This window comes from Aptenodytes patagonicus, chromosome 27 (assembly GCF_965638725.1).
Source record: "Aptenodytes patagonicus chromosome 27, bAptPat1.pri.cur, whole genome shotgun sequence".
NCBI lineage: Eukaryota > Metazoa > Chordata > Aves > Sphenisciformes > Spheniscidae > Aptenodytes > Aptenodytes patagonicus.
In genome coordinates this window covers 703,618-721,514 of record NC_134975.1, presented here as the reverse complement: position 1 = coordinate 721,514, position 17,897 = coordinate 703,618, and the positions used below count along the sequence as shown (strand labels likewise).

At 60.4% G+C, this 17,897-nt stretch overlaps 2 protein-coding genes across 10 annotated transcripts in view; one reads left to right on the top strand and one right to left on the bottom strand.

Moving 5' to 3' along the window:
• The window catches only part of VDR (vitamin D receptor), a 44,414-nt gene extending 38,997 nt beyond the window's left edge, over positions 1-5,417 (bottom strand). For 2 of the 8 annotated variants that reach the window (XM_076360401.1, XM_076360409.1), the window contains exons 1-3: positions 5,375-5,416; positions 3,966-4,061; positions 502-582 (exon numbers count right to left, since the gene is read on the bottom strand). The gene's annotated coding sequence lies outside the window, so the exon portion shown is untranslated. Of the gene's footprint in view, positions 1-501; positions 583-2,519; positions 2,582-2,684; positions 2,716-3,443; positions 3,513-3,965; positions 4,062-5,374 lie in introns of those variants that run through there. The other 6 variants (XM_076360410.1, XM_076360408.1, XM_076360405.1 and 3 more) reach the window with 6 other exon arrangements.
• Positions 5,418-11,942: 6,525 nt separating this feature from the next.
• TMEM106C (transmembrane protein 106C) lies at positions 11,943-16,358 on the top strand. Of its 2 annotated transcripts, none has more exons than XM_076360429.1 (8): positions 11,943-11,981; positions 13,017-13,237; positions 13,344-13,407; positions 13,953-14,067; positions 14,223-14,363; positions 14,623-14,672; positions 14,966-15,019; positions 15,469-16,358. In XM_076360429.1, the coding sequence occupies exons 2-8, from the start codon at positions 13,045-13,047 to the stop codon at positions 15,626-15,628; spliced, it is 777 nt and encodes a 258-aa protein (XP_076216544.1). In that variant the 5' UTR covers positions 11,943-11,981; positions 13,017-13,044; the 3' UTR covers positions 15,629-16,358. The 2 variants fall into 2 exon arrangements, with proteins under 2 accessions (XP_076216544.1, XP_076216543.1); XM_076360428.1 differs by having other exon boundaries at positions 13,953-14,112.
• The last annotated feature ends 1,539 nt before the right edge of the window (positions 16,359-17,897 follow it).

Genomic DNA, 17,897 nt, shown 5'->3' with positions numbered 1-17,897 from the left:
ACACGCAGCTCCCAAAGCCACGTCCCTCGCCTGGCAGCGGGTGACAGATGGCACGGGGACGCCAGCCTGCCCGGTGGGCAAGGGAACCGTCAGGTTCCCCCCCCCCAGCCCCAGCAATCACCTCACCCATCGCGCTAGCCGATCGTGGGAGGCTTCTTGCCCAAGCAAGGTGGAGGAGAGGGAGCACTGATAAAGCGGAAGGTGTTGGGCGTTGCAGCCTGGCATTGAGAAATTGAAATGGCACCTATGGGAGCCGGGCATCCAGCTTGCAGCAGTGGGGACAGAAAGGTCCGTAGCAAAGGAGAACGCAGGTTTCTGGTGTGCAAACCCCTAGGAAAAGGCACAGACTTTTCAAGAGAGAGAGAGAGTAGGAAGGCATTGCGTTAAGAACGCCCTTTTCAACCTAACTCACCTCACCCGGCACACCAGGGCTTCCACCAAAAGCTTCTGGGAATTGTGAACACGCGCAGGACTTTTGTTTGAGCCGGGAGAGTCACTCACCAGTGTCCCACTGACCGGGAAGATCAGAACTCAGAAGTCACGTCAGCAGGTCCCGACGCCTTGGGCAGACAGCATGTATTCCTGGCAATGAGGAAACTACTTTTAGATATACAGATAAAGGGTTCCAGGTATTGTTTTTCATCACTTTTACACCCCGTTTCCATTTATTAGCAGCCAAAAGTCACTTACACATGTGAGGTTTACACTGATACTGCCGTTAAACACCACAGATAAGAAAATCGTACTTGGGTTGCAGCTGATTCGGCAAACAAAATGAAGGTGGAAGCAGGCAGGAGTGGCACCGGTGACTACCCTGCCACATCGGTCCTTCAGCTGAAGTCACACCGAGGCCTCTCGGCTGTGAGAAGAAACCCACTCCCCAGCCATCGCATCTGCCTCCGCAGGTCACTGCCTGAGAAGCTCCGTTTTTAAAGCCTTTGAGAGTCTCTGACCTTCCTTATCTCCCCGGACTTTTGCTCCCCTTGTCATTTATGTTCCTCATGCCCCGGTTTAACCGTCTTCCCCTCTCCCAACCCTAGGGGCACAAGCTGTCCTCGCCGGCTGTCAGCCGAACACCGGCACGCAGGTCTTGTTCAAAAAAAAAAAAGGTACTTTTCATTTTTTAGACTAGAATAGTTCAACCAGAAGCAGCAATCAGCAATCAGCTAGTCCAACTCCATTTTTACCCGGTTCTTCAGTTGTCCTCCTCCACAGCAGGTACAACTTCAGCGACCAAATTTAACACGGACAGCCCAAATCAGAGGGATGCTTTCCGCAACCGCTGTATTAACACTCAGCGGTAAGTTGTAGGTCGATGTATTTATTTTAACAAGCGGTTCCACTTGCATTTCTCTCATTTTGGGGTTATGTTTTTAAATCCCCACCTTCGCAAAACTGCTCTAAAGTAACCCCACTGCCTCTCATCCCCACCCCACAGGGGGTTGCCGGATAGCGGGGGGGGGGGGTGCCCCCGTGCAGGGCCGGGCACCCCGTGTTTGCCACCACACTGGAGTGGGCAAAGAGGGCGACGGGGAAACTGCAACGCGGCAGCCCTCGCCTCTGGGTCTCCTGAAATACGCTCTCACGCGAGGCGGGGGGGGGGGGAAGAAAGCCGTCAAGAGAAACCAGATGCTCCGCGCCTGCCCTCCGTGGGCTGCGAGACGAGCAGCCAGCTGTCGCAACAACTTTCACCCGCCGCCTGAAAACGCAGCGGTTGTTTGGCGGTGGCAGCGTCCGTCCGTCTGTCATCATCCCCGTCCGTCCCCCCCCCCGCCCCAGATCTCTCTGCCTCGGTGATGCACGGTGAGCGTGAGCCGTTTCACACGAGTTACGCAAGCCCCAGAGCGGAGCGCTGAATCGCTCCGCTGCCACCTCTTACCCAAGAGACATAACCAGGAGGTTACCCGAAGAGGGAACCCACCCCCCTCGTAGCTACGGTTAGGAAAGAGTCAGCACCGAGCAGAACGGCTTCTGCGGGAGCTGGGGCAGATGCCGCCCGGATCACAAGTTCCCGGCATCTCCGGCCGCGAGGAGGAACCGGTATGCAGACAGCTCCCCACCCAGGGCTGCAGCATCCAGCTCTAGGAGAGCTTAGTCCTGCGGGATGGGACGAGACCCCGGCCGGCACCTAGACACGTCCCCACCAACGCGATCTCGTTATTTAGATGCCACCTGCATTTATTCGCTTGCCACCTGCGTCATATTCAAATACAGAAGGGCACCACGTAAAACCCGCTGCCCGCAAGACGCTTCCAAAACAGGACACCCCATACGTGACACCTTCCTTCCACAGAAGTGGGATTTAATTCCTCCCACGCGACGTGGTTTTAGGAAAGTCCCTTGTAGCAGTGTCCGATTGCCCTCCCACAAAACAGGCCCCCCCCCCCCCCCCCCCCCCCCCCCCCGCGTGCCCGCTGCGGCCGCGCACGTCCTTTCTCCGGCCACAGCATCAGCCGATCGCCTTCGTTTGGGGCCACGGTTGGACCAAGGAGGTTCACAGCAGAGCAATCAGACCTTACCCTGCACCCCAGATGCGTGTCCCCTTCCTCTCGTAGCCGACGTGCTGCCATGGACTCGCACAAGTAGAGGAAGACGCGCCGCAGCCTGGCTGACAGCTTCTTCTTCCCCCCCCCAGCTTCACACTCAGACATCGCATGGGAGGGACAGACCCCCTCAACAACCACCTTTAACTCCGATTATTCCTCTCCCAGTGACCTGACATTTCAGCGTTTCCCCTTCGCAAGCCACAGGAACCTCGGGCCAGACCGACTTCGCTTGGACTCAGCGACAGCAGGTTAAAAATTATTCCTGGGTGCACCTCTAGCCACAGAGGGAGCGCGCCCCTTCTCCACAGTTAGCTATTAAATGGAAAAAGAGGCTAGATTATCCAGTTATTTCGCCTTAAAGTACATTGGGATTCAGGAAACATCTAATGAAAAAAAACTAACTGACCCGAGGCAAATTCTTGCCTGATGAAAAACCTATTTTTGTGCCTTCGTACCTTTGTTATTCAAAAACTCCCGTTGCGAGATCTTACACCTGATCTGTTTGCAGACAAGCGTGATCTCGGGCAGACATCTGCCAACGCCTCCTGCACCTGACAGGCCTTCCTCCCTCCTCTTCCTCGCTCCTCTTCCTCGCTCCTCGGGGGACGCGATGCCGGAGGGACAGCTGTCCAAGCCACGCGGTGCCAACACGTGGGCTCCCAGAGCCACCCAGCCTCGGCCAGGCACATTATTTTTTTTTTTTTTTTTTTGGCCCAACCTCCCAGTTCAGCACGCTTTCACGAGGCCCATCCGAAAGCCGCGGCACAGCCGACAAGCACCAACCTGACTCAGTTTTAACGGCTGCCTTTGGAGAAGGCAGAAGGGGTTTTAGTCAAATGAGTAATCACAGCCTTAACTTCCTTCCCCAAAGCAGACAGGTTCAGTATTCCTCCCTACCGTCGCAGAGGCGCTCGGAGCACTAACCCAAGGCAGCTCAGCTCGCTCTTGCTCCCCGGCAGAGGCGGAGGAAGCACCGACAGGGTCCACAGACCGAAGCGGGACGCCGAGCAGATGTCCGCCTCCCTTCGAGAGGAGACGCATCTTGCCCCGAGATAGCTGGTGCTCCTTTAACCAAGTCCTCGGAGGAAGATGAGTCACTGCCCAGCTCGTGTGGGAGGGAGAACACGCCACAAAACGCTGCAAAGCCAGGGCTGGCTTCTCGTGAAAACCAGTTTCTAAAGAAATTTTTAATGCTGAAGGCTCCAGCCCCAGGCTCAAATAAAGGGGGGGGGGGGGGGAAGAGGAAGGAGAAGCTCACCCCAGAGAACAGGCGCTTCTACCTGCCCTATGCCAGCCACCCGGGTCCCTTTGGGTGCTCGGTCCCAGCCCAGGGGTGCCCTGCTTGGTCTAGGGAAAAAGAAACCCCCCCCCCCCCCCCCCTTCTTCCTCATGTAGGAGCCGCTGGAAGATCCCCGGTACCTTTGTTTTCTTTGCCCTGGGAACTCGCAGCTGAAAGATCCCGGTAGTCACATCCGACACGGCCAACGGGATCGCTCAGAGACGGACAAAAAGTCACTGGGGAATTACAAACGAGTGTAATACTGCCATGCTGGGGGCTCAGCCTGGCACTTGAAATCTCTCCCTCCCGCTTCAAAAAAAAAAAATACTTAATTGGGAGATTAAGTTTATGACGCATTTTAAAGCCGATCATTAATCAGGCACTTATCTGAATCCGAAACCAGCCTGTCGATAAGAAAGAGGCTGGAAACCCTGAAACACCACTTAAGCTCCCCAACAGCACCCAGGTAATTCACCAGCTTCAGAGGCCCCTGGAAAGGGTTCGGGGAGCCCCGGAGAGGGACACACAGGGACGGGGCACGGGGAGAGGGGACAGGGGTGACTTCCCATGATGGGGGATGGAGGGTGAAGCTCAGGGCTACGGAGGTGAAAGGGGGGTTGACACCAACGTGGGGTACACGATTGGGTCCAGCTTCTCCCCATCCTCATGCTGACCCCAAGGAGAATCACCAGCCAGCCCAGAAAGGGTTAAGTCAGCCAGGACTTGGGGGGGGGGGGGGGAAGGAAAGCACCCCCAACACAGTCACATTCACCCCCAGGACACCCCCCAGCTCCAAGCTGAACCCTTATTTCTGGGCCTAGCAAGGGGCGGTCAGACCAGAGACTGGGCAGCACTGGGGGGGGGACCCTGATACCCCCAAACCAGAAGCCACCCCCCACAACTCACAGAGAGGCTGAGAGGGACAGGGACCTGGCCCCCCAACCCTAAGGGGCCCCAGTTTTGGCAGGGGAAGCCCTTAACATCCCTGACAACCCCCAGCTGAGGGGAGACACTGGGTATCAGGGGGTCTCACGTGGGACCCCCAACCTAGGGGGGACCACAGAGTATTGGGGGGCCAAAATACCCATAAGATCCCCAAACCGGGATGGGGAACACAAGGAGCCCCGTGCCCACGTAGGACCCTAAACCAGGGAGCACGCAGAGCACCAGGGGAGGTGCAATACCCCCACGGGACCCCCAAACCTCGGGGGTACCACAGTGCACCCCCACCCCCCCCCCACAGGACCCTCCAACCGGCAGGGAGAAGCCAGAGGGTACCCGGGGGTGACCCACATCCGCGCCCCTCCGGCCACGGGGGGTACCGGTGGGTCCCCACACCCATGTCCCCCAATCCGTGGGGGGCACCGAGGACTTCCCCGCGGCAACAGCCGCCGCCGCCGCCGCCCGCCCGCCCGCCCACGTCCCGGCGACCACCCGAGCCACTGCCGCCCCCGAGACCCAGCCCACGGCGGGCACCGAGCGAGGGTTTCCTCCTCGGTGAAACAGCGTCCCCGCGGGCCCCCGGTGCCCCCAGCCCGGGCCCCGGTACCTGCGCTCCCGGCACCGGCACCGCCACCCCTTCCACTGCCCCGCAGCCGCCTTTTGACGGGAACCGGCCGGCTCCGCGCCACGCCCCTCGCCGGCGCCACGCCCCCTCCGAGACGCGCCCCTCCTCGGCCCCGCCAATGCCAGCACGGCACCGCCTCGGCACCGCCCCCGCGGGGGCGAGCCCGCGCCGGCACCGCCCTACCAGCACCGTATAAGGTTCGTGCTGGGCGAATCCCCGCCCGCTAGGGGCGTGGCGAGGGCTGGCGGGAGATTGCACGTGGCTGCCTGCACCTCCGGGGGGGCTTCCCCCGGGGCTGCCCGGCTTGAGGACCCCAAGGGCCGCAACCCCCCCTGCCCGGCCCGGTCCCCGCCTTCCGCCCAGCCTCTCCCCGTGCTGCCCCGCTCCCGCGGCTTGTGGGGAGCCCTCTGCTCTGCCGGGGGCTTCAAGGATGCTGCTGGGGGGGTTTTGGGGTGCCGCTGCCTGGCACTTTTGGGGGCATAACCCCTACAGAAAGCCCGGTGGGCTCAGGCAGCTTACCCATTTCCTCCTGGCCAGTGGTCAGTCCCTTACCGGGAACAGGGCAAACACCACCAGGACAATAGTGCCCCCCCCCAGCACTCCCGGGCAAACTGTCTCCCTGTAGCACGGCGCGTTCGAGTGCCTCCACCGCGTTTCACCTTCGCTCCGGTGTCTCCTGGAAGTCCAGGGGTTGCAGAGCTCCGTCCCCGGAGCTGGCGGTGGTTCAAAGGCTGCTTCCCTTCCGGATTTCTAAGTAACGAGCCACCACCGTCCTCTGAACGCTTCGCCCCGTTCATCACCAGGCAAACAAACTCCGTCTGGCTTACGCAGCTGCAGTATTTGCTGGACTCGTCTCCCTCCTGTCCCATTTTCGGGACAATACCCAAGAGATCTGCCACCGCACACTGCAAAACCTCCGTCTGATTACAGGCTTGAGAGAGTTCTCGTATTTTTCTGATGCTCAGATCAGATTAAGGGCAGAGGGAGAGCTGATTCACCCTCTGCCTCCGGACTAGAGACGGCAGCATCTGCGAGGGCCTCGGCACGGCTCCAAGCGCTGGAGACACGTACGACCGAGGGTGGGCAGATTCTCGGCAGAGTCGTGGCTGTTTGCAGCCTCCAGGCTGCTCCGGTCGGCCCCGCAGCCGCCCTCGGCGTGCCGCAGAGCCCAGGGCTTCACGTCCCAAGCATGAACCGAGCCTGTTGCGAAGCCCTCGCAGGTCTGGGGGCCGAGGGCCCGCAGGACACCCGGGTTCGGCTGCTCCTGCGGGACCCGGCGGTATTCGGGACGATGCAACCAGCCAGGTCACAAGTACCGACCTTGACCACCCAAAAGCCCATTACCGGTGACGTGAGTCAAACTCGGAGTGCGGGGGTTTGGGCCGAGCCGGTTCAGCCGGTGTCGCAGCCCCAACCCAAAGCTGCTCCATCGCCTGGGCACGTTACACCCCGAGTCTGAAAAACTCGCGATGTTTGGCAGTTTTTCCCTTTCCATCCTCAAAAACCCATCCGGGGTGTGGCCATCAGCAACGCTGAATAAAAGAGCAAGAAATGCTTGGAGAAAGCCCCTGCGTGATGCTCCCAGGGTTGATTAAGCGTCCCCTAAACCCAAAATCCCCGGAGAAAATGAGCCCCCAACGCACACGAGCGAGGCAGACGGCAATCACCGCCCCTCAGCTGCAATCACCGAGTTCAACAGCTCTAATTTGCGTGGGGAAAGCGTTTCGCTAACCTTTTTCAAATGGATTTAACGAGGCTACCGAGATAAAACAACGTCTGGGAAGAGATGGGGGTTCATTAAAGACAATTCAGTGGCGCAGAACTTTTTCGGGAGGGCGGGGAGCGGGCTGGGGCTGGGGCTGGGGTGACTTTGCATGGGCAAGGCTGCACGTACCCGTCCCGCCGCCGCCGATTTCCACCATCGCAGCCGTTTAAATGTTAAAATACGTCCCAAGCCTTCGCGCGGCGGATGCCCCGCTGACCTCGCCTCGCCTGGACTGGTGCGACACGCTCCTCAACCCCGTAAAAAAACCGTTCTCTTGCCAAACCCACCTTCTCCCACAGCCACGGCCGGGTTTGTGCCCCGAGCTACGGCGAAGGCTTGCAGCCGACGAGAGGTTTCATTCGCTCCCTCTATCGTGACCTGTGGCGGTTAGAACTGATTTTTTCCAGCACCTCTCCTGCTGCTTTTCCCCCCCCCCTCCATCCACCTCGCACGAGGGAAGCCGGGGCCGGACCCTGGCACAGCTCTTGCTTTCCCGCTCCCGCTCATCGTCGCATCCCCGTGACTTGCACGGTGCCCGGCAAGAAGCCGCACGCGCGGGATGCAAAATCCCTCCCGCGCGGGAGCCGGGGGATGCGCGGAGACGCAGGAGGATTTAATTCTTGCACGACGCGTGGGGTGGGAACGGCGACCGAGAGCCGCGACCGTCAGCCGGCGTCTTCACGCTCTTCCAGGCTGGGAAAAGGGGTCCCTCGGCTCGGCGGGTTTCGGCTGGGGATCACTGGGGCTGGGGGAGGATGATGATGGTTCGACGGCCGGGGTGGGATGTTGAGCGGGAGGAATCGAAGCCCTCCTCGGCCGTGGGCACAAGCCAAGTGGCGTCACCTCCCCAGATAACCCCGACGGACGACACGGACGAGGGAAAATAAAGCACAAACGCAACCGGGCTGGAAACTGCTCGGCGGCCGCCGCCTTCACCGAAGGGGGTCTGTCACGGCAGCAGCTCCCCCCCGGGGAGCGGCGATGCCCCATCCCACCCCCCCACCCCCCCCCCCGGGGTGCGGGGACGGAGCCGGCTCTCCCGGGGGGGGGGGGGGTGACTCACGTGCTTGCTCCATCCCCAGGTGAGCGAAGGTTTCTTGGGAAGCGGTTGCAAAATCCCACCGGCGTGGCGATGCGCGGGGTGGGGTGCGGCTCGTGTGTGTGTGTGTCCCCCCCCCCCGCCTTTCCACCCGTCCCTGCCGGCTTCGGGGGGGGGGAGAATGGGTTTAAAACGGGGCAAAAAAGGGATTAAGCCCGGGACACAACGTGGCAAGAGGGGCTGAGGGGAGGCTGCTGAGGGGGTTTGCACCGTTGTCTTTGGGGGCAGCTTCTTACCCCACCCCCCCACCCCCCCCACCCCCCCCACCCCCCTTGCTGGGGATTCTCTGTTGTCTAATATAGGGTTGAGCTCGCCCCGCAGCCCGTCCCTGAGGGGTTCGGTGGGGGTTTCCCCCTCCCCATCCCCTCTCAACGCGCCGTTTGCAGCAGCCGGCCATGCGGCCGGCCGGCCGGCCGCGTGGGGTCAATCCTGCACCCAGCACCTTCCCCCGGGGGCTGCGACAACCGTCTCGGGGGGGCGACGGGAGACGCACAGCCCGCAATTAGGAGGTGGGAATTAGTGGGGGGGGGGGGGGGAAGGCGCGCCGGGAAGCCTCCCCCTCCCCGGCATTTTGCTCCTGGGAAGGGGAGAATAAATGATCCATAAAGTTTCCATCGGCGACGCAGGGGGGGAGCAGCTCCGACGGCCGCGGCGGGCAGGAGGCGTCTGCCGCCGGAGCACGCGAGGCCGGTGGCACTATTTCATTTCGCCGTGAACTTTATGATGATGGTTCGGGCGATTCCGAGGGGAAGGAATTCGGTTTTCCAATCAGCTCTGACGTTTATCGCGGCGGCAAAAAAAAAAAACCCAACCCAACCAACCAACCAAACCCCCACAAGGACCCACCAGCGTTTGCGCGGGAGGGTGTTCGTTAAATAAATGTTGACCCGAATGGGGCGTTTTCGCTTGCTCCTGTCCCGCAGCCGTCGGGGCTGGGGGCGGTGGGAGGAAAGAGCTGCTTGGACTTCTTTTTCCCCCAAATTTAGATGATTAGAAATCCCCCCCCCCCACCCGCCCCCGAGACCCTGCGTCGCGGCGGGGCCGGGGCGCGGGGGGCCGGGGGGGGGCGATGCTGGCCTGAACCGGCTGCTGCGCCGGAGCCTTCGAGCCGTAAAACTGGGGGGGGGGGGTGGGGAAGAAGAAGGAGAAATCAAAACGTCGGGAGAGTTGGGGAGGGGAGAATAAAGGAGACGGAGCAAAGATCAAGCGCCCGGCGCTGCCGTCACGAGGGCAGAGATCTGCGGGGCTGTTTCGGGGCGGAATTGGGGGGAATTGGGGGTTGTTTCCCCCCCCCCCCCCCCCATAGTTTTTTCCCCCGCGGCGGGGGCGTCCCTGGGGTGCAGAGCCCGGGCTCGGGGTGCTGAGGATCCCCCGGACTGACACCCCCGGGCGGCGCCGGGGGAGGATGAGCTGACGGCTGGTGAGGCCGCGGCGAAGGACGGAGCGCGCCGGGCTCGCGCGGCCTCGCGCCTTTTCGCACGAGGAGGCGCGGGCTCGCACAGCCTCGTACCAGCTCGCATCGCCGGGCCGCCTTGCGCCAGCTCACACACGCTTGCACGAGCACGCGCAGCCTCCCACGAACACACCGCTTTGCACAAGCTTGCCAGAGCATGCGCAGCCTCCCGCAAACACGTGCGGCTTTGCACAAGCTTGCACGAGCACGCACAGCCTCCCACAAACACGCGGGGCTTTGCACGAGCACGCGCAGCCTCCCACGAACACACGGACTTTGCACAAGCTTGCACGAGCACACGCAGCCTCCCACAACACATGCAGCTTTGCACAAGCTTGCACGAGCATGCGCGGCCTCCCGCAAACACGCGCGGCTTTGCATAAGCTTGCACGAGCACGCGCAGCCTCCCACAACACGTGGGGCTTTGCACAAGCTTGCACGAGCACGCGCAGCCTCCCGCAAACACGTGTGGCTTTGCACGAGCATGCGCAGCCTCCCACGAACACACGGCTTTGCACAAGCTTGCACGAGCACACGCAGCCTCCCACAAACACATGCAGCTTTGCACAAGCTTGCACGAGCATGCGCAGCCTCCTGCAAACACGCGCGGCTTTGCACAAGCTTGCACGAGCACGCGCAGCCTCCCACAAACACGTGTGGCTTTGCACGAGCACACGCAGCCTCCCGCAAACACGCGGGGCTTTGCACAAGCACGCACAGCTTTGCGCAAGCTCACACGAGCACGCGCGGCCTCGCACGGCGTCATAGAAACATGCACAAGGCACGTGCGGCCTCGCACGGCCTCACACGAGCTCACGCGAGCGTGCGCAAACATGTACGGCCCTGCCCAGCCTCACACAAGCACGCGTGACCTTGCGCGAGCGTGCGCAATAGGCATGGCCTGGCGCAAGCGCGCACAGCTTCGCACGAGCATGCACAAACACGCACCGCCTTGCACGGCCTCATACCGGCACGCACAGCCTCGCGCGAGCTTGCACAAGCACACATGGCCTCGCGCGAGCTTGCACATGCATGCACGAGCACACATGGCCTTGCACAAGCACACACGGCCTCACACGAGCTTGCACGTGCATGCACGAGCACACACGGCCTTGCGCGAGCTTGCGCGTGCATGCACGAGCACACACAGCCTTGCACATGCGCACACGGCCTCGCATGAACTTGCACGAGCGCACACGGCCTCGCGCGAGCTTGCACGTGCATGCATGAGCACACATGGCCTCGCACAAGCACACACGGCCTTGCGCGAGCTTGCACGTGCATGCACGAGCACACACGGCCTTGCACGAGCGCACACGGCCATGCACGAGCACACACAGCCTTGCACAAGCGCACACAGCCTCACATGAGCTTGCACAAGCGCACACGGCCTCGCGCGAGCTTGCACGTGCATGCACAAGCACATACGGCCTTGCACGAGCACACACGGCCATGCACGAGCACACACAGCCTTGCACAAGCACACACAGCCTCGCACGAGCTTGCACAGGCACACGCGAGCCCTCACGCTGGTGTGGGAAAGCTCCATACTGGATGGGTGCCCTCGTACTGGTGTGTCTGGGTTCCATACTGGGACGGGGGCCCTCATACTGGGGGGGGGGATGGGGGGTGTGGGGGGGGGGGTGGGGTGTCTCCATACTGGCCCCGCCAACCCCTCACCGGTCCCCCCCTCCCTTTACCCCTCCCGCGCATGCGCACTCTGCCCCGGCGTCCAGCCCCGTGCGTCCGCATGCGCGGGAAGGGAGGGGCAAAAAACCCGTAGTGCGCATGCGCACGGGGACACGCCCGCCCGCCCTCCCCGTTTACCACGCCCCGCCCTCCCGCGGGAATCCTCCCCCTCTGCTTAGTTGCGGCGCATGCGCAGTTCCGGACACGCCCTTCAGCCTCGCCAAAAGGGTGGGGCCATGGGCACGGCCCCCCCGCTGCGGTCCGGCGCATGCGCACTGAGGGAGCGACACGCCCGGGAGGGGCTGTTCGTCACGGTGGGGCGGTGCCCCATAAGCTCCGCCCATTTACTTCGCGGGTGGGGCGGCCCCGCGGTGACGAAACGCCCCCCCCCCCCCCGGAGCGTGCACTGGGCGGGGCGTTAGCGAGGGGGCGGGCTCTGCGGAAACCCGCCCTCTTCATCCCGCCCTTGCGCGCTGTGCGCCTGCGCCGGCGGCGGAGGCGGTGCAGGGGCGGGGCGAGGGCTGGGCTCCGCCCACCGCCGCCTCGCGGCGTTGTCATAGAGACGGCGGCTGCGCGGGCGGAGGTGAGGCCGCGGCGGCGGGTCTGAGGGGCGGCGGGTCTGAGGGGCTGCGGGGCGGGGGTCTGGTCGGTCTCTGGGGGTGCCCCCTGGTTGGGGGGTGTCGTGTCGTGTCCCTGAGGGGGTATTTGGGGGGGGCAGGTCCCTGTGGGGTCGCTTGAGGGGAGTATTCGTTCTCGGGGGGGGGGGGTCTGAGAGGCTGCGGGTCTGAGGGGCGGGGGTCGGTCGGTCTGTCGGTCTCTGGGGGTGCCCCCTGGTTGGGGGGTGTCGTGTCGTGTCCCTGAGGGGGTATTTGGGGGGGGCAGGTCCCTGTGGGGTCGCTTGAGGGGAGTATTCGTTCTCGGGGGGGGGGGGGGTCTGAGGGGCTGCGGGTCTGAGGGGCGGGGGTCTGTCGGTCTCTGGGGGTGCCCCCTGGTTGGGGGGTGTTGTGTCGTGTCCCTGAGGGGGTGTTTTGGGGGGGGCAGGTCCCTGTGGGGTCGTTTGAGGGGAGCATTTGTTCTCGGGGGGGGGGGGTCTGAGGGGCTGTGGGTCTCTATGTGTGGGGTGTTTCTTGGGGGGAGGAGTGGGGGGGGTGTTGTGTCTCTTTTTTGGGGTGGGGGGGTGCCTAAGAAGGCACGTCTGTCTGTGGAGGGAGGGGTACGTCTCTCTTCTGGGGGGTCCTGAGGGGTGTAGGTCTGTCTCTGGGGAGGTTGTTGGGTTGGGGGGGGTGTCTGGGGGGGGTGTGTGTCTGTGTTTAGAGGGGCTGTCTGGAAATGAGCCTCCACCGAGGTGTCCCTAAGCAGGGTGTCTCTTCTTGTAGGGTGCTGTGGGGGGAGGCTCTCTGTGGCGGGTGTTGGACCTTCCCCCCCCCCCCCACCCCGCCCCCTTCGTGAGGGTGTCTCTGTGCGGGGGTGTTTCTCTAAGGGGTGCTGGGCATGGCTCTCCGGGGGGGGAAGGTTGTTCCCTGCGTGCCTGTAGCTCCGGGTAGGGTTTCCTCGTTGGCCAGAAGCGGGTTGAAAACCCATTTAATGACCAGGACTGCTCTCGCTGCCTCTGTCGTAGGTTAGGCGGCTTTTCTACAGCAGCTGCAATGGGTTCCGTGCTCTCCCTCTCCGTTAATAACGCTGCCTCCGGGCAGAGGAAGAAGGCTGAGGATGACGACGACGACTTGCTCGATAGCCGAGACCGTGTGGAAGACATTGCCAAGTTCCCGTATGTTGAATTCACAGGTCAGGACAGCGTCACCTGTCCCACTTGCCAAGGCACTGGCTGCATTCCCACAGGTGACCGCTCCTCGCGGGCTTAAACGCGGAAAGAAAACGTTGCTTATTTACGTGGGCGACCTCGCACGTGTGTGGAATCGGTTAACGTGTTCCTTTTGCTTTCCAGAGCAGGTAAACGAGTTGGTGGCTCTGATACCCTACAGTGACCAACGGCTTCGTCCACAGAGAACGTAAGCGTGTAGTAAGAGAGTCGTTACACCTTTGCAAAGAGCAAACGGGGCTCTCTTGTCGTTTACTGCTGCAACTAAATGCTTCACCCTGTCTGCAGCCTCTCCTTCATCTAGTGGTTTGTTTTCGTCCAAGTATGCCAACAACTACAATTTAAAGTGTAATTTTAAATGCTTCCTGTGAAATCCCGCTGTGGGGTGAACGCGGAAACAATGATCCTACTCACACGCTTCATCCCCGCGCCCTTTACTGAAGCTTTTAGAAAGAAACTGCCTTTACCAGCGGCAAAAGTACTAGATTGTGAAAACGCTGTGGGGGCAAAAATGATTCTTTGGTTAATCATTACCAAAAAATAAGCTGTTTGAAGGGTGGCGGTTTTGAGCAATTTCAGATATCGAAAAGGTTGGAGCAGCACTTCTGTGTCTCTTCCAGGGAAGAACGAGTGCGTGTCGTTTGCTGGCTAGGTTGGGTTTCAGATACGAAGTCTCTTGCAGCCGCAGATGCTGCGTTAGGGCAAAGGAGGTGACCCCTTCCCTGCCTCTTCCAGGAAGCTGTATGTCCTGCTGTCGGTGCTGCTCTGCCTGCTGATATCGGGGCTGGTGGTTTTCTTCCTGTTCCCACACTCCGTCCTGGTGGATGACGACGGTATTAAAGTGGTTCAGGTTTGGTTCGACAAGAAGAACTCCGTTGTCGTTCTTGCCATCACGGTAAAGTTTCCGCGCGTCTGTGTTCCTGAGGGAATAAATTCTGGGCTGAGCTGCCAGGAAGGTCACTGCTACTCACGTCTCCCCTCCCCACACACTCTTTCTCCATCCAGGCCACCTTACGCATCAGGAACTCCAACTTCTACTCGGTGACGGTGACCAGCCTGACCAGTCAGGTGCAGTACATGAACACTGTGGTGGGAACCCAGCAGATCACCAACGTCTCCAGCATCCAGCCGCTGAGTGACAAACTGGTATTTTGTCTTTCGTTGCGCTTACGAGATCGGCATCGCCAAATCAAGTATGAAACCTGTGCGCTGCTGCGAGTTAACCCCATGGTGGTCTCTCTATACCTTAAAGCTTTGCTTGGCAAAAGAGTCTCGTGGCTAGAGTAGCCCGTGCTTTACGCGCGCCAGCTGAAAGGCAACAGCACGTAGGAAGGGCTCCGAAAGGGGTGGATTTAAGCGAGTACTCGGGCTGCACGTGAACGTATCTTTCTTTTATCTTTTACAGGTGAATTTCACCGTGAAGGCGGAGCTGGGTGGACCTTTCTCCTATGTGTAGTAAGGATTTACTACTCTCTGTATGCAGCTGGGGAAGAGGGCAGGTTTAAGCTGCTTTAATTAGAATTTGCTCTGGAAATGACTTGTTTTCTGCTAACTTCCTGGAAAGTGACTGTTTGCTAGAAATGACTTGAAAGGCCACTTTGTCGGGATGTCGTGACGTGGCTTTTGGAACGTGTTTCGAGTCGAGTTAGCACCAGAGGGAAAATATCGTCAGATACTGAGAAACGCCAGTGTCTCTGCAACCCTGCTTAGCCCGTGCTGACCTACTTCTTTGTTTTGGTCTCTTCCAGTTTCTTTTGCACGTTTCCCAAGGTGAAGGTACATAACATAGTGATCTTCATGAGGTAGGTGGTTCTCTGCTCGGCTCCTGACTCAAAAGGGAATTGCTGCCACAGCAGATCTAGGGTAACCGAAGAAAAGCCCGCTTGGCAAGCACCCCAGCCTGCTTCACTGTGTCAGCTTTTAATCCAGGCCGGTTGACACAGTTGGGTGAAATGTAAGACGGAGAGGAGAAGACACCAGCTTGCTCCACGCTGAGCTTTCGCGTGAGGGGCGGCGTGCTCCAGAGCCTGCGCTCGCCAGCTCTGCCTGGCCCTGCCCGCTGCAGCGAGCAATCTTGAGCGAAAATCTGAGAGGATCTGCAGCTTTCGAGGGTGGGGGGGGGGGGGGGAAGAGGAGTTACGTGATGAGTGGGGAAACCCGCCGGGTTCTTTTTAGTTTGGTAGAGGGGTTGCTGTCGCAGGTCCTGTCCCCGCTAAACTGCTCTTCCCCCCCCCCCCCTTGCTCCTCCCAGGACATCGGTGAAGCTCTTGTACATCGGCCACGTGACGCAGAGCGCTTTGGAAACGTACCACTACGTGGACTGCAGTACCAACTCCACGGCTGCCCAGGACCCGCTGCCTCCGCCATCCCCCTTGGCGCGAGGCGCGGCCAAAGCCGAGAGCGAGCCCTGAGGACGCGGCCGACGCTTGCCGTGGGTGGATGGCTGTGCAGACGGATTTCTAGAAGGGACCGGGAATTTTCAAATGGAAGCGGAGGGATGGCGAGGGACTTCGGCGGGAGACGTCGGAAAGCTCCGGGTCCCTTTCGCGCTTTTCCACGTGCAGCTGGGCCGCGCTGCCGGCCTGTCCGCGGAAACCCGCTTGGGGTTGCAAGCAACGCGGGTCCCTTCCCAAAGTCAGGGTCCTGCTGGGCCTGCCTCCCTTTTCGGTTCTGAGGAACTAGGTTTTTGGTAGGGGAAACTGGACTCTCGAGCTTCACGCTTTGGGGTCTGAAGATCCCGAAGGCTTCGAGTTGACTTTTGCAGCTGTTTTGAAGCTTAGCACTGTGTCGGGTCCTTTCAGGGTAAACGAATCGGTTCTGTGCGACTAATTTATTCCACTTCTGTTCAGTGGCAGCATGTCACTGGCTCGTTTCAAAGCAGAGCTTGATAAAAAGGGGTTGTTCTCGTAAGGAACGCACAGATGAGGCTTCCACCTCTGTAACTTGCACTAGAAGGAGGCAAAGGACTTGAAGCCTTTGAAAGACGCTTTCTCCGTCGTGCGGATCTTGTTTGCTGGCAGCTGAGGCCACCTACAGCAAACCCGATACCAAAACGCCGCGGTCTTAACGAAGGCGGCCTCGGTAAGCGCGGTGCTGCTGGGGAGGTGCGAAGGGTTTGTGTGAATTAGACCTTCCTCCTCCTCCTCCGCGCACGGCTCTGAACCTTCCTCTCCCCGCGTTTGGCAGCCGCGGGGGTCTCGGGGGTTCGAAACCAGGGGAAACTCGTAGCTCGGTGTTGCTTCGTGCTCGTGCCTGCCGCAAACGAGTGCGGATTTAAACTGATTCTGGTGGGAGTTTGGCGGTTTCGAAGGCTTGCCTCCCGGGAGCCGGCCGTTGCCGACGGACGGCATCAACTTGCGTCCTTAAAGCAATGAAATGTGAAAGCTCTCGCCGCGGGCTTGCGCCGTTTGCAGCTCGGAGGATTTCATGCCGCTCCCGCCCTTTGTAGGTTTTTCTGGAAGGTGGATCGCTACAGCTGCCCTCCTTTCCTCTCCGCCTGTTGGATGCGAGGTTGTGCGAGCGCGTGCGTGCGTGTGTGTGCGTGGAAACAAAGCACAGGTAAAGGCTGCGAGGGAAGCGGATCACGGCGCTTTTCAGTGAAGGATGCTTTATTTTGTGCGAGTGTGACATCAAAACACGCCTTGCTTTTTTTTTTTTCTTTTCTCTTAAGAAGCGGCGTTTCCACCTCGCGGGGTTTCTAGAACTGAATTCTACTCATTAAAGCCGAGTTGTACGTCGCTGCGCGGTGTCCTCTCTTTGAAGAAAAGCTCTGGCTTTCTCCTGTAGAAACCAAACTCTGTCCTAGAGTTGGCGCTCCGCGTTGCGACTGGCGTCGCGTCACCTTTTTGCCCAGAAGTACCTATTCTCTTTGCTGATGACTTCTTTTTTTTGGGGGGGGGGGGGGGAACGGGGACCAAGACGCTCGACCAGGGAGCGGCGAAGCGCCTCCCATCCCACCCCGGGACGGCTGGCTCCGGAGTCGCCGCCCCAACTTCGGTGACTGTCACGCTGCGCGGTCCCCGGTGATCTCGGTCACGAGCTTCTCCCGCGACTTCCGTAAACCCACCGATTTCCGATGAGTTGAACTTTTTTTTTTTAGGGAAGATGAGGAAATCGCAAACTTTGCTCTTTATCCGTCTCGTTTCCTGAGCTTCCTCCCTCGCCGGCAGCCTGGCGCTGCTCAGCCCTGCCTGATTTGGTTTCTCCTGCTCCCCGACGTTGCCTCTTCCCACCCGCCTCGTTCTCTTTGGCCGCAGCCCCCGAGACGACCCATGCTCTCTCCCGCTCCTCAGGGCCAGGTCTTAAAAGCAGCCCGCTGCAGGGCCAGGGCGGGGGGGCTTGCTTTTATCTGGGTGATTTTTTTTGGGGGGGGGGGGGGGAGAACCTGCAGCGGGAACCCTAAACCTGCTGCTTGGCTGAACAGGAGAACGGCTTTGCCCCGATTTAGCTGCGTGAGAGCCGGCAGCGGCGAGCCAGAGCCCTAATAATTAGGGCTGCCCTCCGGGTCATGTGGCAAAGCGCTTGGCCTTTTAAAGGGCGTTTTATTTTGCAAATCCTTCCTAATCCTCCAATTCTTTTTAATGAATTTCTTCTGCCAATGTTTTGGTGGGGTTTTGTTGGGTTTGTTGGGGTTTGGTTTTTTTTTTTTTCCAAGATCCCAGCCCTGCGGAGGCTGCCTCA

Excerpts from the sequence above, each read along its gene's own strand:
- TMEM106C (XM_076360428.1), top strand. The coding sequence starts at position 13,045 with ATGGGTTCCGTGCTCTCCCTCTCCGTTAATAACGCTGCCTCCGGGCAG. Across the intron at positions 13,238-13,343 it reads CACTGGCTGCATTCCCACAG|AGCAGGTAAACGAGTTGGTG; the intron begins GTGACCGCTCCT and ends TTTGCTTTCCAG. Across the intron at positions 14,364-14,622 it reads AGCCGCTGAGTGACAAACTG|GTGAATTTCACCGTGAAGGC; the intron begins GTATTTTGTCTT and ends TATCTTTTACAG.